General features: G+C 39.0%; 1 protein-coding gene across 1 annotated transcript in view; it reads right to left on the bottom strand.

Moving 5' to 3' along the window:
* LOC102780072 (Golgi apparatus protein 1) overlaps positions 1–13,104 on the bottom strand; it is a 28,487-nt gene extending 15,383 nt beyond the window's left edge. Inside the window, exons 1-9 of the mRNA XM_087841780.1 lie at positions 12,777–13,104; positions 5,439–5,468; positions 3,297–3,383; positions 2,998–3,213; positions 2,110–2,313; positions 1,839–1,910; positions 1,502–1,688; positions 868–1,085; positions 428–549 (exon numbers count right to left, since the gene is read on the bottom strand). Coding sequence (XP_087697906.1) covers positions 428–549; positions 868–1,085; positions 1,502–1,688; positions 1,839–1,910; positions 2,110–2,313; positions 2,998–3,213; positions 3,297–3,383; positions 5,439–5,468; positions 12,777–13,091 — 1,451 coding nt within the window. The 5' untranslated portion in view covers positions 13,092–13,104. The remainder of the gene's footprint in view (positions 1–427; positions 550–867; positions 1,086–1,501; positions 1,689–1,838; positions 1,911–2,109; positions 2,314–2,997; positions 3,214–3,296; positions 3,384–5,438; positions 5,469–12,776) is intronic.
* Positions 13,105–14,072: the final 968 nt, after the last annotated feature.

Below are 14,072 nucleotides of genomic sequence, written 5' to 3'. Positions count from 1 at the left end.
TCTTTCATGCTACAGTTTCTAAAGCCGAAAAGCAGAAGCCAGAGAAGGTGCAGTTGAGTCTAAGCTCCCTCTAGACTACTTGAATTACAATATGCTGAATGGTAATTACGTAATTTTCAACACAGTGCGGCTCCCCTTAACTTTAAGCACATACGCGATTAATTCATGGTCATGGTAATTAAGACTATTAATTTTAGCACTTGTGTCTGTTTTGGTTCCTTTTTTAATATTCTTATGATAAAAAAAGCAGCGTGTCACTGTTGTACTCGGTCACGATAACAGCAGCAGTGAAAATATGAATGCTTATGTACTTATGTAAGTCTTAATAAAAACTAAATTTAAAAAGTATCATCTGATTATCATTTAAAATTCCGATTAAGCTTAACCTGAAAGCAGTTGCATGTGTGCACGTGTGTAACCAACTCACATTGGGTCTCCATTGCGGATGTGTTTGCAGGCAGTCTGGATAACGGACTCGCAGGCCTCGTTGAGAGCCCGGTCGATCCGATAGTCGCCTCCTGGATCAGCAGACTGGATCAGAGTCTGAAGCTGCAGTGAGGAAAAAGAATATTCGAATATTCAGGAAATAAATTTAATGGCAAGAAGCTGGATTTTATTTATTTGTCATTATTTTATTGACAACCTATCAACCCCCAGTGACTGCAAATCTGATCAAACAAAATTCTGCCCGACATGACATGACAACTCAGAGGACCGGTCACAGTGTCTGCTGTTTGTGAAGTATTTAGCCAATACAACATCTGAATGTTCTTCACTGACAACAACATTTTTGATAACTAAATTTGCAGTTTTATTTCATGATGACTGATTGAATGAAGGACTGATTATTTCATGCAATGGTCTTACAGCGTTCTGGCAGACGCTGTCCATGGCATTGCTCCGGTCACCGCGACCGATTCTCATCAGACAGTGCAGTGTGCGGCCTTTGCGGTGCAGGCCGGAGCACTGGGCCTCGATCTCCGTCCGGCAGTGAAGCACAATCTCCGGACTGAGAGAGAAATCCTCCATCAGCATCCGCCGGTAGTCCAGCATCTCCCCCTGGCATTCTCCGCTGACCGGATGCCCTGCGTAGCACAAGAACCAGCTATTACTAACACGATTAACAATGAATGCACATGAAATGTAGATAACTTCACACCCTATTCATTATGTTTGCAATTATATTTATAAAAAAAGAAATACTCTTTACTTAAAGCTGTATTCATTTACTTTTTGGCTACTCTGGGATTTCAAGGTCTCATTTAACAATATATTCCAAATAAATTCTATATAGAGAGTTTAAGTCCACCACATAAGGGTTAAGTCCAATCTTTACTCTAAGTTATATTTTGGTCTCCTCCTTTGTTCACCATCTTCTAGCTTTGTCAATCTAGTGTTAGATACAGGAGATTGATATTAAGAAGACTTTTGCAACCCTGAGTTAATGACCAGTTTTTCTCTAAACACCCCCACCACCACCCCCACCACCCCCACCACTCACCACGGTGAACAGCAGCTTCGAGGCACAGGAGCAGGTATGACAGTCGGGCTTCACGGGCACGCGGCAGGCTGGTGTCCAGGCTGCAGCGCTGCTTCCTCAGATCCAGCTTGCAGGCTTTAGCTAACGAGTAACTAACTCTGTAGTCCTGAGAGATGAGCTTCTGACGAGTGGTGAGAGCATCACGGCACTTTGAAGGCGAAGGAGGGGAGAAAGGTTATTAGAGACCAAACAAGTTCACTAAAGTTTACTCAAAAGCCCTACAGAGTTTCATCAATCGCGATCGTGCAGCCCCGTCAGCCACGCCGAGGAACAAGATGAATAAATGAGATGGTTGTACCTTTTCCGACATGGCCTCTTCAAACTTGTGATTGAACAGACACTTGTAGACTTTCCCTTCTCCTGCCTGAATCTGTGGAGAAAAGTAGAAAAGGGTTTCCGCTCTGAGATGTTAAAGGGATTTGCCAGCCCCACACAGCTTGTGTTTCTACACTTGGAAACCAAGAGAAACCAGTTCATGTATAATTTCCATATTTTCTGAATGCATTAACTGTTTGTGTCTGATCACCGGAAGCATGAACATCATGCAAGCAGCGGTAGAGCCTCCTTACGTTCTGGCAGAACCTCTCGCGGTCGTCTCGGCAGGAGAAGTAAAGGTGTCTGTCGAGGTGAAAGTCATCCGAGGAAAGTTCCGCCACCCGCAGGATCGCTTTCTGACACTCCTCTTTGATTGGATGAGCACGATCCTGTTGCTCCACCTCCCTCACTAACGCCTTCTCGAGACAAGCGATCACTTCACCCTGGGAGTGGATGTCCTGTAAAGAGACATCAAGGATTGAGAGAGAGGGCGATGACACCCTGAATAAGCTGACGATCTATAGGCATGGTGTCATAATGTAGTGGTTTACACATTCCATTGGCAAGCAAACGGTTGCTGGTTTGATTCCAGCTGGCTTACAAAATTCTTGCAGACCAAAGAGTGGGTTGACTTTCTCTTCCATATAACGAGAAAGAAATTAATGGGATTTGCAAAAACTTCCAACTATATTTTACCAAATGGAACTTAACAGGACACAATGTAACGTGGGTACAGTACAAGACTCGACACTATTTATATGTTTGAAAATAACAGTAACAAGTGTTGTGAGTGCATAAATGCTAAAAATCTTAGGGTTAGTTTAGCCCGTTTCCTGAGGGTTACTAGGCAACATGATTACAATATAATATGTAATATTGATAAGAACCTTTGTAGGCCTAAGATGTACTTGTGTGCCAATTGTGGACTGTGTAGGAGGATATCATACACAAATGGAGATTTTGTGTATTATAATAAGCACTAAATAGCCTGCACTTGCCACTTGGAGAGGTGGGTTTCCTCTGGTTACTCCACCTTATTATTTTTTTGGTTTACCCCGAAAAGCCTGTAAATGAACTTTTCCTGATTTATGGACTCCATTTTATGATTTATTAACTTCTGCATATATTTGCACAGTCCTGACCTTGTGTCCTATGTTGATGCTGCCGCAGCGCAGGCTGTTGATATCTTCTTTGCATTTGTCCATGAAGCCACAGATCAACCTGTAGTCGCTGAAGATGATGCTGGTCATCTTGGTGATATACTGGTTACACTGGTACTCACTGATGTTAACACGGTGATCCACCAGGCAGGACACTAGGTAGCCCCTCCCTCGCTCCACCTCATTACACTCCTTTATCTGAAGGTGCGGAACATTTGACAGGTCAGAGGAGAGCAAACGACAGACCTAGAACTTCCCTGTGGAGTCAAAGGCAGACTGACCTCAGTGATGGTGCTCTTACAAATCTCCATGGCCACAGATTCAAACTTTGGATCTGTGGTTAGATTGAGTTTGTAGTTCCACAGAAGCTGATTGAGGAAAAAAAAAAAGTTAGGATTTCAATTACAATCCAATTTATATGTTAATTAGAAATGAAACATAGTGAACATGACTAAAGAAAAGCCAACTCATTAACTACAACTAGTAGCAAAGAGTTCGTGGTGGTCGTATAAAGCATTGCATTTAATTAGATAATTTCTCTTCTTTATTTTTGGAGGAGGCACAACTGTTAAAAGTTTCTCTTGAGAAAGCAGCTTCTAAACTCACAAAGTTTTTTTGTGAATGTGATGTTGAAATAGTCCAAATCTAAGTAATCTATCCTGAACGATTTTACAAAAGAATAGTTTATTCAGAGAGAACTACGCCTCCCACGATCAGACAGTCCCCATCCTGAAGACTGATGATTTTTTTAAGGATTTTAATGACAGAAATAAAACCTTCCAATGTGCTGTTTTTATTGTTTTCTGATACTCTGTGTATCACTTTCTTATCAGAGGGGTTCCAGCTGCAGCAGCCACAAACAACAGCTACTGAAAGTCGGTCCACCAAGAAAATAAGATAGAACAAGTGAGTGTGTGACATGTTAACTGCAGCCAGTGCTTTCCATGCTGTAATAAAGACAGTCCAAGTGCTCCATAAGCCTTGCGGTGTTTCATAAAACTGTCTGCTGTTAGCAGCCCTGAACTCTGAATATTGAAGGTTTATCATCCAGACGAGCTTTCAGAAGCTCTTAACACAAAAAGAGGAGAAACTCCTAATTTAAAGTTAGATGGCGTTGATGTCAGTGACGGTCATCAGCTGGCTGTGTGGAAGCTGTGGGTTCTTCAAAGCTAGTATTTAGAGTGGGAAAAAAAATGTGAAAGGACCTTGTTAAACAGAGAAGAGAGGATCTTAGGTTTATTCATGGTTAGCGGTCGCTGATAATTAGACTGCTTTATTTTAAATTCTCTAAATGTTCCCAATAATCTCTCCAATTGTACAGTGCATTAAAATATGCAGGTCTGTGACACTGCTCCAAAAAATATACTGAATTGAATTAGTATGCACAGACTGCTTTTTAGACAGATATTGTATTAGATTCTACATTTCTACTTGTTTACTATTTATGGCACTAAGACATATTTCTAAGATAATATAATCCAGTTTACAGTAGTGGTTGTGGCCCTGAGTCAATAAACATACTAACATACTTGCATGCAGAACGTTTACCATGTTCACTCCGTTATATGCATTTTAATATTATATAAATATATTTCATGCAAGCAGTCATCTCATTGCACTTTATATTGTAAGGTAAAACCTCTAAAATATTAGAGAGAGAACTACAATGATCCCCTATAAGGAAAACAATTGGCTACAGTGGTGAGGAAGAACTTCCATTTATCAGGAAGAGATCTCCAGAATCAGGTTCAGGCAGGGGCAGACCTCTACCATGACTGATTAGGAGTGAGAGGAAAGAGCATACAGAAAAGTATAGAGATAAGCAAATAGGACAAAACTAAAACCAATTATATCTGCAGTAGTTGGGGATGACATAAATGTTACAAATATTTGTTATGAATAAATTAAAGGCATAACGCAGTGATCACAAGACATGGATGGAAAAGAGTCCTCAGGTGACAAAGGTTCGTAAACTCAGCCAAAAATTTAAGTGTACACTTTTCAGCAGTTGGTACATCTGTAAGTTGTGCAGTGAACAGTGAAAAGTTGATCTCTGTGTGTGTTAGGATGTTCTGTCAACCTTTGAAATTACATATTTCAATATGTTTGGTTTAAATTCTTTAACAGCAGGGGCAAATAACAGTAACTTTGACTTAAAAATCTGTCAGATGCAGTGAAATAATTCCAGCAGTCCAAGCAGGACAGGTATGCACCACCCTGCATATCCAAAAGGCTAATTATCACATTTGATTTCTTGGTGAGTTAACTTTAAGCCAAACAGACTTGGTTAAAATTTTGATTTGGCCTGACAGTATTAGCCGAGTATGAAGGCACACCTCTGTTATATCTTTCTTTGTCTCACACTTGTACTGTTTGATTAAAAGGTTCTGCGTGAATTTGTGTGTTTTAAAACAAATACTCACATGGTTGCAGTCAGGAGCAATATCAATTTCCTGCAGAAAGACAAAAAGAGGGAGAAATGTGAATCTTCAATTCAATTCAATTTTATTTATATAGCGCCAAATCACAACAACAGTCGCCTCAAGGCGCTTCAGTAAATTTAAACATCTTTCAACACTCTAGTTTAATCCATGCTTCCATCAGAGAGACACAAATAGTCATTTGTGCTTTAAGGGCTACCTTGGTATTTTTACTGCCATATTTTGTCAACATGCTGCAACAATGAGATTTCCAAGTTTGGCGACACCCTAACCTAAACACGCATCAGAACCAAAAACCAACTCTGACAAACTCCAACTTTCAAGCAGCACCATAGCCAGAGATAAAAGGAAAAAGTTCCAGCACCTGCTTGTATTTCTTTGTGCACTGGTTGAACAAACTAGATATAATAAGATAGTAAGTGTGTTCAGAGGTATCGGAAGGTTTTTTGTTTTATTAGTTATATGTATATGCTGAACCTACTGCAGCATGCATTGGTTAATAAACCAACAACAAGACTCAGCAAAGGCACGGTTAGTTACACTGAAACCCTTTAAAACTGTTGAGCTTGTTGGCAAGCAGTCCATTTTCCTAAGGCCATGTGAGTATAGGCAGAGTTTCCAGTTAAATTTTGCTAATTTTCATTATATGACGATTGTTAAGACTGATTTTAAATCACCAAGTTTTGGTCATTTAAAAATCTGATATACTGGGCAACGCTTTTTTCATTCAGACACATAAAAACAGATTTCCCTAAAATTTGTTTATGTGCAGTTATTTAAGAATTTAAGACCGTTTTAATTAATATATGCATTTTTAAAATAAAGTTTGTTTTACTATCAAAAGTTGTTGACTACTGATTTACACTATGCTCAACTATGCTTGTGTTCATGGACTTGTAAACGTGTTTCCAATACAGAATAGTGCCCTCTGATAGAAAACTATGCAACATCAACACTCATAATATGGTTGAAGGGTGTTTCTCCCATTGCTTCTTTACTTTTAGTTATTGGCCATTATAAATGTTGGTCCCAATAAATCAACAAATAGATAATATTGGTTAATATATAGGCGGGTGCTAATAATTGGTATAGGTCAATTAAGTTGGTCAATATATACACTTAAGGAGCAAAGCTATATTTTTATTATCTTTTATTATCTTCACCCAATGTAGTTTAATGTTAGCATGACATCTAAGAAAAGATGGAACTGAACTATTAACAAACTGATTGGAAACTCAGGTAAATTTTGCTACTAGTAAGTAATGTGGCCTAAAAGCTAAATTTTCGCTTTTTGTTACTTTGTACAATTTATTTTTATCACAAGGTAGAATTCTTCTATCTGCATATAAAATTATTTAATGTTGCTATCTTGAAAGATGATTTTAAATGAATAAATCTGTGCTCTAGTAGCCACAAAAAGAGGTGAGCCAAGTACGATTTGCAGAAACGTTGAGCTAACACTAGCTTACATAATATCAACCCTATTTCAACTTCAGTCAGCCACTTTTCAGAACAATATACATAAGGCTTATTAAACTATAGCATTTCATTTTTTGAAGTTCTGTTGCCTTAGTCAATTTAGATGGTGTTACACTTTTGTTCAACAAGGGGTTTTTTAATATCTCGCAAAAACATTTTTGCAAAACCAACCTCTGCAAAAATAAAGGAAAGCAGTGCAGACAAGAAATGTGCCTACTGACTCGCCTACTATGTAAAACCTAGACTCGTGCTCCATGGCTAAATCGAAGGTAGGATTTTAGTGCAACTGAGTGAGATGGAAAATACATAGAGTGCATTTTTGGAACTGTCCCTTTAGCTTCAGAAAGAACAGTTTAAAAATACCACCAACATTGCCTTAAAGCGCTGAGCAAAGTAATGTTTTTTTTTCTCCAAAATGCAGCAGTTTAATATGAACAAAGCAGCAGAAGCTCTTCATAGACTCGCCCACAACATCCTTGACTATCAGACAAAAGCCAGCAGCAGAAGCTCTTCTTACATCTCCACATCACTTTGCTGTAAAAAGACATGAAAGCACTTTGTGATAACTCTGCTGTGCCCACGGGAACAGCGACAAAAGGCCTTCTTTTGATTTTAAACTCTCATTTCCACTAAATGCTTCAGACACAAAGAAATGAGTGTAATAAGGATACAGACCCTTGGTGGGTTCCCAAATTTAAAAAAAACAAACTAGTGATACTATGAGTTATTAATTAATGAAGAGCTGATCCATTCACATCAAAGGCTTTTGAAAAAAGACCATATTAATCAACTAGACTGATCAAACTGAAGTGGAAAGGATAATTGTGCCTTGGTAAGGGGCAGAGAGATAAAACAAATTGGGGCTGATGTGTTCCACTGAAGACTCTACATGTACAACTCTATACATGTTAAAAGTAGCCTGGCTTTTTCTGCGACTAAGTCATTGAAATAACTATACAGCAGAAACTACTCATGGAGATGGACACACCGAGATATATCACTAATTCCTTAACGCAACTAAACTTTTAGAGATCTTTTTGTGTCCTTGTAGAGGCAATGCTTACAATTTGACACTAGGAGCCCAAAGAAGAGATGAGAACTTGTCAGTTTGGGACAAGCTTTATCTGTCATACAGATGGCCTCACATTTGACTCTAGAATATTACAGTGTACAAAAGGGTTCATGATCGACTTAATAACTGCAAGGTGCCTACGCATAAAACCACAAGCTTAAATCATCACACCTCCACCACCGAATAGGCTTTTGCCCTGTTAAACCATCCAAATGAATGTAAAGGAAATAGCAGTCTATCAGAGTTAGAGATACTTCATCATCAATTTAAACAGAAACAGTTTTAATTGTTCATTGTATTAATGACCCGCCTGGGGCTGTTTTTGTTTGACAGGACCAACGGTAGCCTCTTTCTCTGTGACTACATCAGCGTTTCCTTTAAATCCTGAACATTGCACTTAGGACAACGATGTTACTACGGTATAAGCAGAAACACTGAGTAAAAAAGAATTGTAGGACTGCAAATGCTACCCATAGCTACACAGCATCCTGGCACGCCATCTCCCCATAGTTACTATTTGTCACAATGCCTTAATGACCACAGCTCTAGAAATATCCCTGGCTTCTTTCTGCTATTTCAAAGTGACTTGCTGTTACTTTATAACTGTGTTGCTGTTTCTCAGACGTCTATCAGCTGTCAGATTTCAGGGCTTACACCACCACAAATAGATTCTCAAACTGGGTGTACTGAAAGCTCATGCTGCTCAGCTGCCCCTGTTACTGCCACTATGTGTGCGTGTGTGTGTGTGTGTTTCTCTAGAGAAGAGGCAGATTTATAAGAGCCATTTACCTCTTCAGGAGGCCACAGCTGTTATAGAGTCAAAGCAATGTAATTATCTCTGTAAAGAGGGCATCGCTCAGGGCTGCTGGAGGAGGTGTCTCGTGTGTGTGTGTGTGTGTGTGTGTGTGTGTGTGTGTGTGTGAGTGAAAGAGCAGATGAAGTTAACATGATGATTAAAAAAAACACACAAGGGAATTTTTTTTCAGGGACAGTACGGGTTGTGTAACAAATGGTTTGCTCATTTAAAATATTCTTTAATGTAAAGCAATTATAATTTCTTATTGGCTATGACCATATTATATGTTAAGTCTTTTATCATCATCATTTTGTCCTCCATTATCTATTTATACAGAACCATGTAACTGTGTATATCTGTGGAGTACAGTGCAAAATGAGACTGACGTGATGCTTTAAGCTTTTGCTGTATTTGTGACAATGACTGAGGTTGATAAAAGACATGGAAATCTATTATCACTGTACAAAATGTCTTTTAAATGTATTAAGTCTATCAGTGAACATGTGTCATTTTCTATTGCATTAAATTATATTTTTTTTTCATTATTTTGCTCTATATTGTATATTGGCCAACTTATGTTTACCAGACACTTGATTAGGTAGACCTGTTAAAGTGCTTATTAATGGAAATATCTAATTAGCCAATGATATGGCAGCAACGCAAAGTATTTAGGCATGTAGCAAGGGTCAAGACAGCCTGCTGAAGTTCAAACTTAGGATCAGAATGAGAAAGAGAGGTGGTTGAGGTGTCTTTGAACGTGGTGTGGTTGTTGGTGCCATGCTCTAGTCTGAGTGGAAGGCAACAGTAATGTGATTGCAAGGTATGCAGACGAGCATCTCTGAGCAAAAACACATTGATCCTGGAAGCAGATGGGCTACTGCAGAAGAAGCCCACACCAGGTTCTTGTCAGAAAGGGAACCTGATTATAATTTGCATGGGTTCAGCAAAATTGGAAAATAGGAGACTGGAAAAAGTTTCCTGGTCTGATGAGTCTTTAATACAAGATTTTTCATGGTGGAGTCAGAATTTGAAAACATGGATGCATTCTTCCTTGTATCAACAGTGATGGTGATGCTGTAATGGAATGGTAGCCCATCAGATGATAGTTACTTCCAGCAGGATAATGCACCATGCCAAAAGGCTCAAATCACCTTAAACTGGTTTCTTTTTTGACTGGACTCAAACACTCTCTATGAACAACAGATTTCAATCCACCTGAGGACCTTTGGGATGTGATGGAACAGGAAATGCAGATCATTCATGTGCAGAAATCTGCAGGAACTGATGCTGTCATGTCAATATGGACCAAAATATCTGAAGAATGTTTCCAACGACTTAAGGAAGCACTGAAGGCAAAAGGGATTTAAACTCAATATTAACAAGATGTTCTTTAATGAAGTGACCAGTGAGTGTGGATGTAAATAACAAGGTAGATTCTCTACCAGCCTCCTTCCTTTTTGCTAGACCTAGCTAAATGTTCAGTGCAATACAAGAGGCTCTCATGCTTTCCTGAATGTTACCAAACTACAAAGTGTGGGGTAATTATGGTAAATGGGCTGGTTCTTACAGTATATAGCTCCTTTCTACTCTAACTGAGCACTCAAAGTGCTTTTATATGAGGAAAATTGCCGTTGCATTTTTCTGAAATGACAGAAAGTTAAATCAGCTCCTCTTTGAAAACATTTCACCGTAAACTTTATGAAGAAAAGAGAGAATTTATTGCAGGAATGTCTTATTACTCTGCATTGTTCTCAGCTTTGTGTACCAAATTTCCTACTGGGAAAAACATTTATACATAAAACTAAATTAAATAAATAACTTAAACATCAAAGTAAATCAAAAGTGAACACAATCTATACATCTAGCATAACAGAGAAATGTCTTCTGCTTGTACTTTTAAAATAATAGAATCTAGTACGATACAAATGACAGAACAAATTCCTTATATGCTGAATTTTTAGGTCTTAATTTGGGCCGCTGAATTTTTGGTTCCTTTTAAAATATCTGATACATGTGAAATCTTGGAATAGATCTAAATGTGTGATCCCAAACCCCCACAAAAAAAGCCAAGTGAAATAAAACAACATGGTTCAAGTCAGTATTTCCAAATCCCTTCATATGATTTTAAAATTTTTATGGTTGTTTTATAAATATGAGCTAGTGTAAAGGATCTTATCAGGAAGAGATTAATGAGTAATCTGACCCTGTTTTTAAGTTGGTGTGTGTGTGTAGCCTTTTAATCAAACTGATATATTTTTCTTTAGATTTGAATCCAACTTTTTTAAAGCAGAGACAAAAAAGCAAACATTTACAATATAAAGGAAAAAAACATATCGCTGTATGTATGTATAATTATTTGTTGAATTTAAAGCATTTTTCAACTAAAACCATCACGAAATGTACTATAGTCACATCACAAGCTCGGGTGACTTCTTCAGAAGTGCTTTACTGTTTTACCCAAAGATGTTCAATTTAAAAATGACACGAGGCAGAAGACTTTGCTTGAACAATGACTTCTAATAGCTGCAGTGCAGCTTAGGACACTTTGCATGAGGAAACACTTTTAAAATAATTAAATAGGAAAGAAGTGAACTGACCTAGAAAGCAAGATAACAATCTGGGGGAAAAAATCAGATACAGACAGACTGTAAACACTGTATGAAGATGTTTATCATATGGTCATGTAATAAAGCAGGCTGTGAGATGAGACTGAAGAACCACAAGACCACAGCGGTTACTGATTAACAAACAAATAATTTGATCTCTAGTTGTAGTAGCGTCCCTTGCTTGTTTATTTATGGAAAGAAATTAGATAAAAATAAGAGAATCTGTGCATGTAGGCGGCCAATCTTTAAACAGGCACAGAGTGTGAAAGTCTGTTGTGTTCTTCGTCACTATGGCACAAAGAAACAAGACAGGAATCATGTTTAACTGGGGTTTAACTTCAGCCGGCAAGTCACCTGACAGCTGGATGACTGCACTCACACCACACACTTCACACCTCACCAGGTTAATAAGTACTGCACTGAGGTGGAAAGAGGGGTGGTAAAAGCACAAAGCACATTAAAACATCTCCCTTAAACTACAGAATGCAGTTGAGACAGCCCAGCCAGGTGCAGAGGTCAAGAAGGGGGTGAAGTTCATTCGGGCTGTCACGTGGAATAAATTAAAAAATGATTAAACAGTTAATCAGATTAAGCCTGATATTTTTGGTAGAGATTAATCTATTTGTTGTTTAAAGACGAATCAGGTTTCATTTAGCTAGTTGCTCTTCAGCCTACAGCCTAAACACAACCAGTTTATAAGCATTTATAACAGCAGACATGATTTTTAATTGTGCTCATGGAACATCAGTTAAGGCCACACAGACAGAGTAGTGTGGATTACTACAGGGGATACCTTTTATTTACTCCTGGGGCCACAGGGCAAGAGCCTCTGTGGTGAAGTGTGAACATTCCTAGGTTGAAAGACACACAATTTACTTAAACATAAAAAAGTGAGCAGATTTTCAGGATGAGGGGCTTTTCACACAGTCTCATCAACTGACCACAAGCAAGTAAGAGAAAACTAACAGGTAGATATCAATTTGGGATAAAATCTACACTTAGCACTTGAAGACCTTCAAGTGTCGTTTTTTGAAGGAACTACGTTTTTTGTTCAATTTTGTTAAAAAACAAAACAACACACACACACACACACACACACACACACACAGAGTTTTAAATGCACTAAATACGCCACTATCTGTGTGTGTGTGTGGATGTCGGGTAAATCGTGGATTTTTGACGTCCTAAAAGAAAAAGTGTGTTTAAACGGCTGCCCGGAGCGTCACACGGATGGAGGTGCAGATGTTCACCTCTGCATCACAGCCATGCTGACAACCGGGGTGACTAAACCCACTGGGGCGACACACCCAGCAGATGCCCATCACCTCACCTGAACCCGAACAGTTTACCGTGGGGAGGGCGCCTACCTCTTTGCGGTCCTGCAGACACTCCAGCACTGCCAGGTTGTTGGTCCAGGTGTGCTTGGGACAGAGGCGGGTCAGGTCCTCCCGGCAGGCCTCCTCCTCCGACAGCTTCCAACTGGTCGCCCTTCGAGGCTGTGAGGCCCCAGCGGCTGCGGCTGCAGGTGCATCCTTCGCCGGCGGATCAGCAGGTCTGAGGACGGGCGGGTTGTGAAGCTCGGCCGGGCCGCTGGCAGCCTTCAAGCCGAGGACGGAGCCGAAACTGCAGAGGCACACGGACGACAACAGCAGCAGCAGCTGAGCGCGACTGTACGCCGCCATCTTCACAGCACTGTCAAGCTAGTCCTAATACATGACGACATCACTTCCGGTCAGCGAGGTAACGGTGAGCTTTATTTACCGAAATAAACACACAACTTCCGGTCACTTGAAAAATAATTAAATAAAGCTTTACTGTACTCCTTTAGTAACAGCGTCAGTGTACCCATTGTTTTTACATTGTTGTTTACTCTAGTAAGCAATACGACACGATGACCACGTCACATCATCTCCAGATCTAGTTTAAAGCTATTTATTTTCATTTAATAGCATCAAAAAGAGAATCAACTAAATGTAGGAAAAATAACGCGAATAAACTTTTCAAATATAAATTATTTACATAGGCCTGTTTCCACACAAAACTATCAGCCTGAATTACTTTTTTTTAATGCTAGATATTCCCCCACCTTAAAAAACAAAACAAACAAAAACAAAACAAAACTTGTTTCGAAGTTCCTGCTCTACCTTTTTTTGTGACAACAAATACATTATTTCTTTGGCATCCATTGTACAAGGACAATGCAAGTCCGAATATTCAAACAATTGTTGGATATATCCCGGGTTAGTGTGTGTGTGTGTGTGTGTGTGTGTGTGTGTGTGTGTTTTCTCTCCCTCCTATGATGCTCTCAGTGATTGTAAGCTTTTTTAAGCTATTTTGAAGCTATTGTCACACTGTTTCACATCATTGCATTCAGTACAAGATATAGTAGGAAAGTATCTATATTCACAGTCAGACATTGTCAGCATTTTTGATTTATTGTGCCCATGTACAGATACAGATGTAAAATTTAATTCTAAACTGTGGAATAGTTGACTGCTTACTGAGATTATTAAGTTCTACTGAAACTTTAAAAATGCCTCAAAGCCTGTTTTGGTTTCCTTTGTTTTTTTGTATCGTATAGTGAAAGTGACTTGTCTCTCTGTATGGATAACCTTATTTTCTTGCTTGTGTTTAAGCTTTTAATTTGAAATGTAATGTGTATT

This window comes from Neolamprologus brichardi, chromosome 1 (assembly GCF_056152115.1).
Source record: "Neolamprologus brichardi isolate AB-2024 chromosome 1, ASM5615211v1, whole genome shotgun sequence".
NCBI lineage: Eukaryota > Metazoa > Chordata > Actinopteri > Cichliformes > Cichlidae > Neolamprologus > Neolamprologus brichardi.
This window is presented reverse-complemented; position numbering and strand designations above follow the sequence as displayed.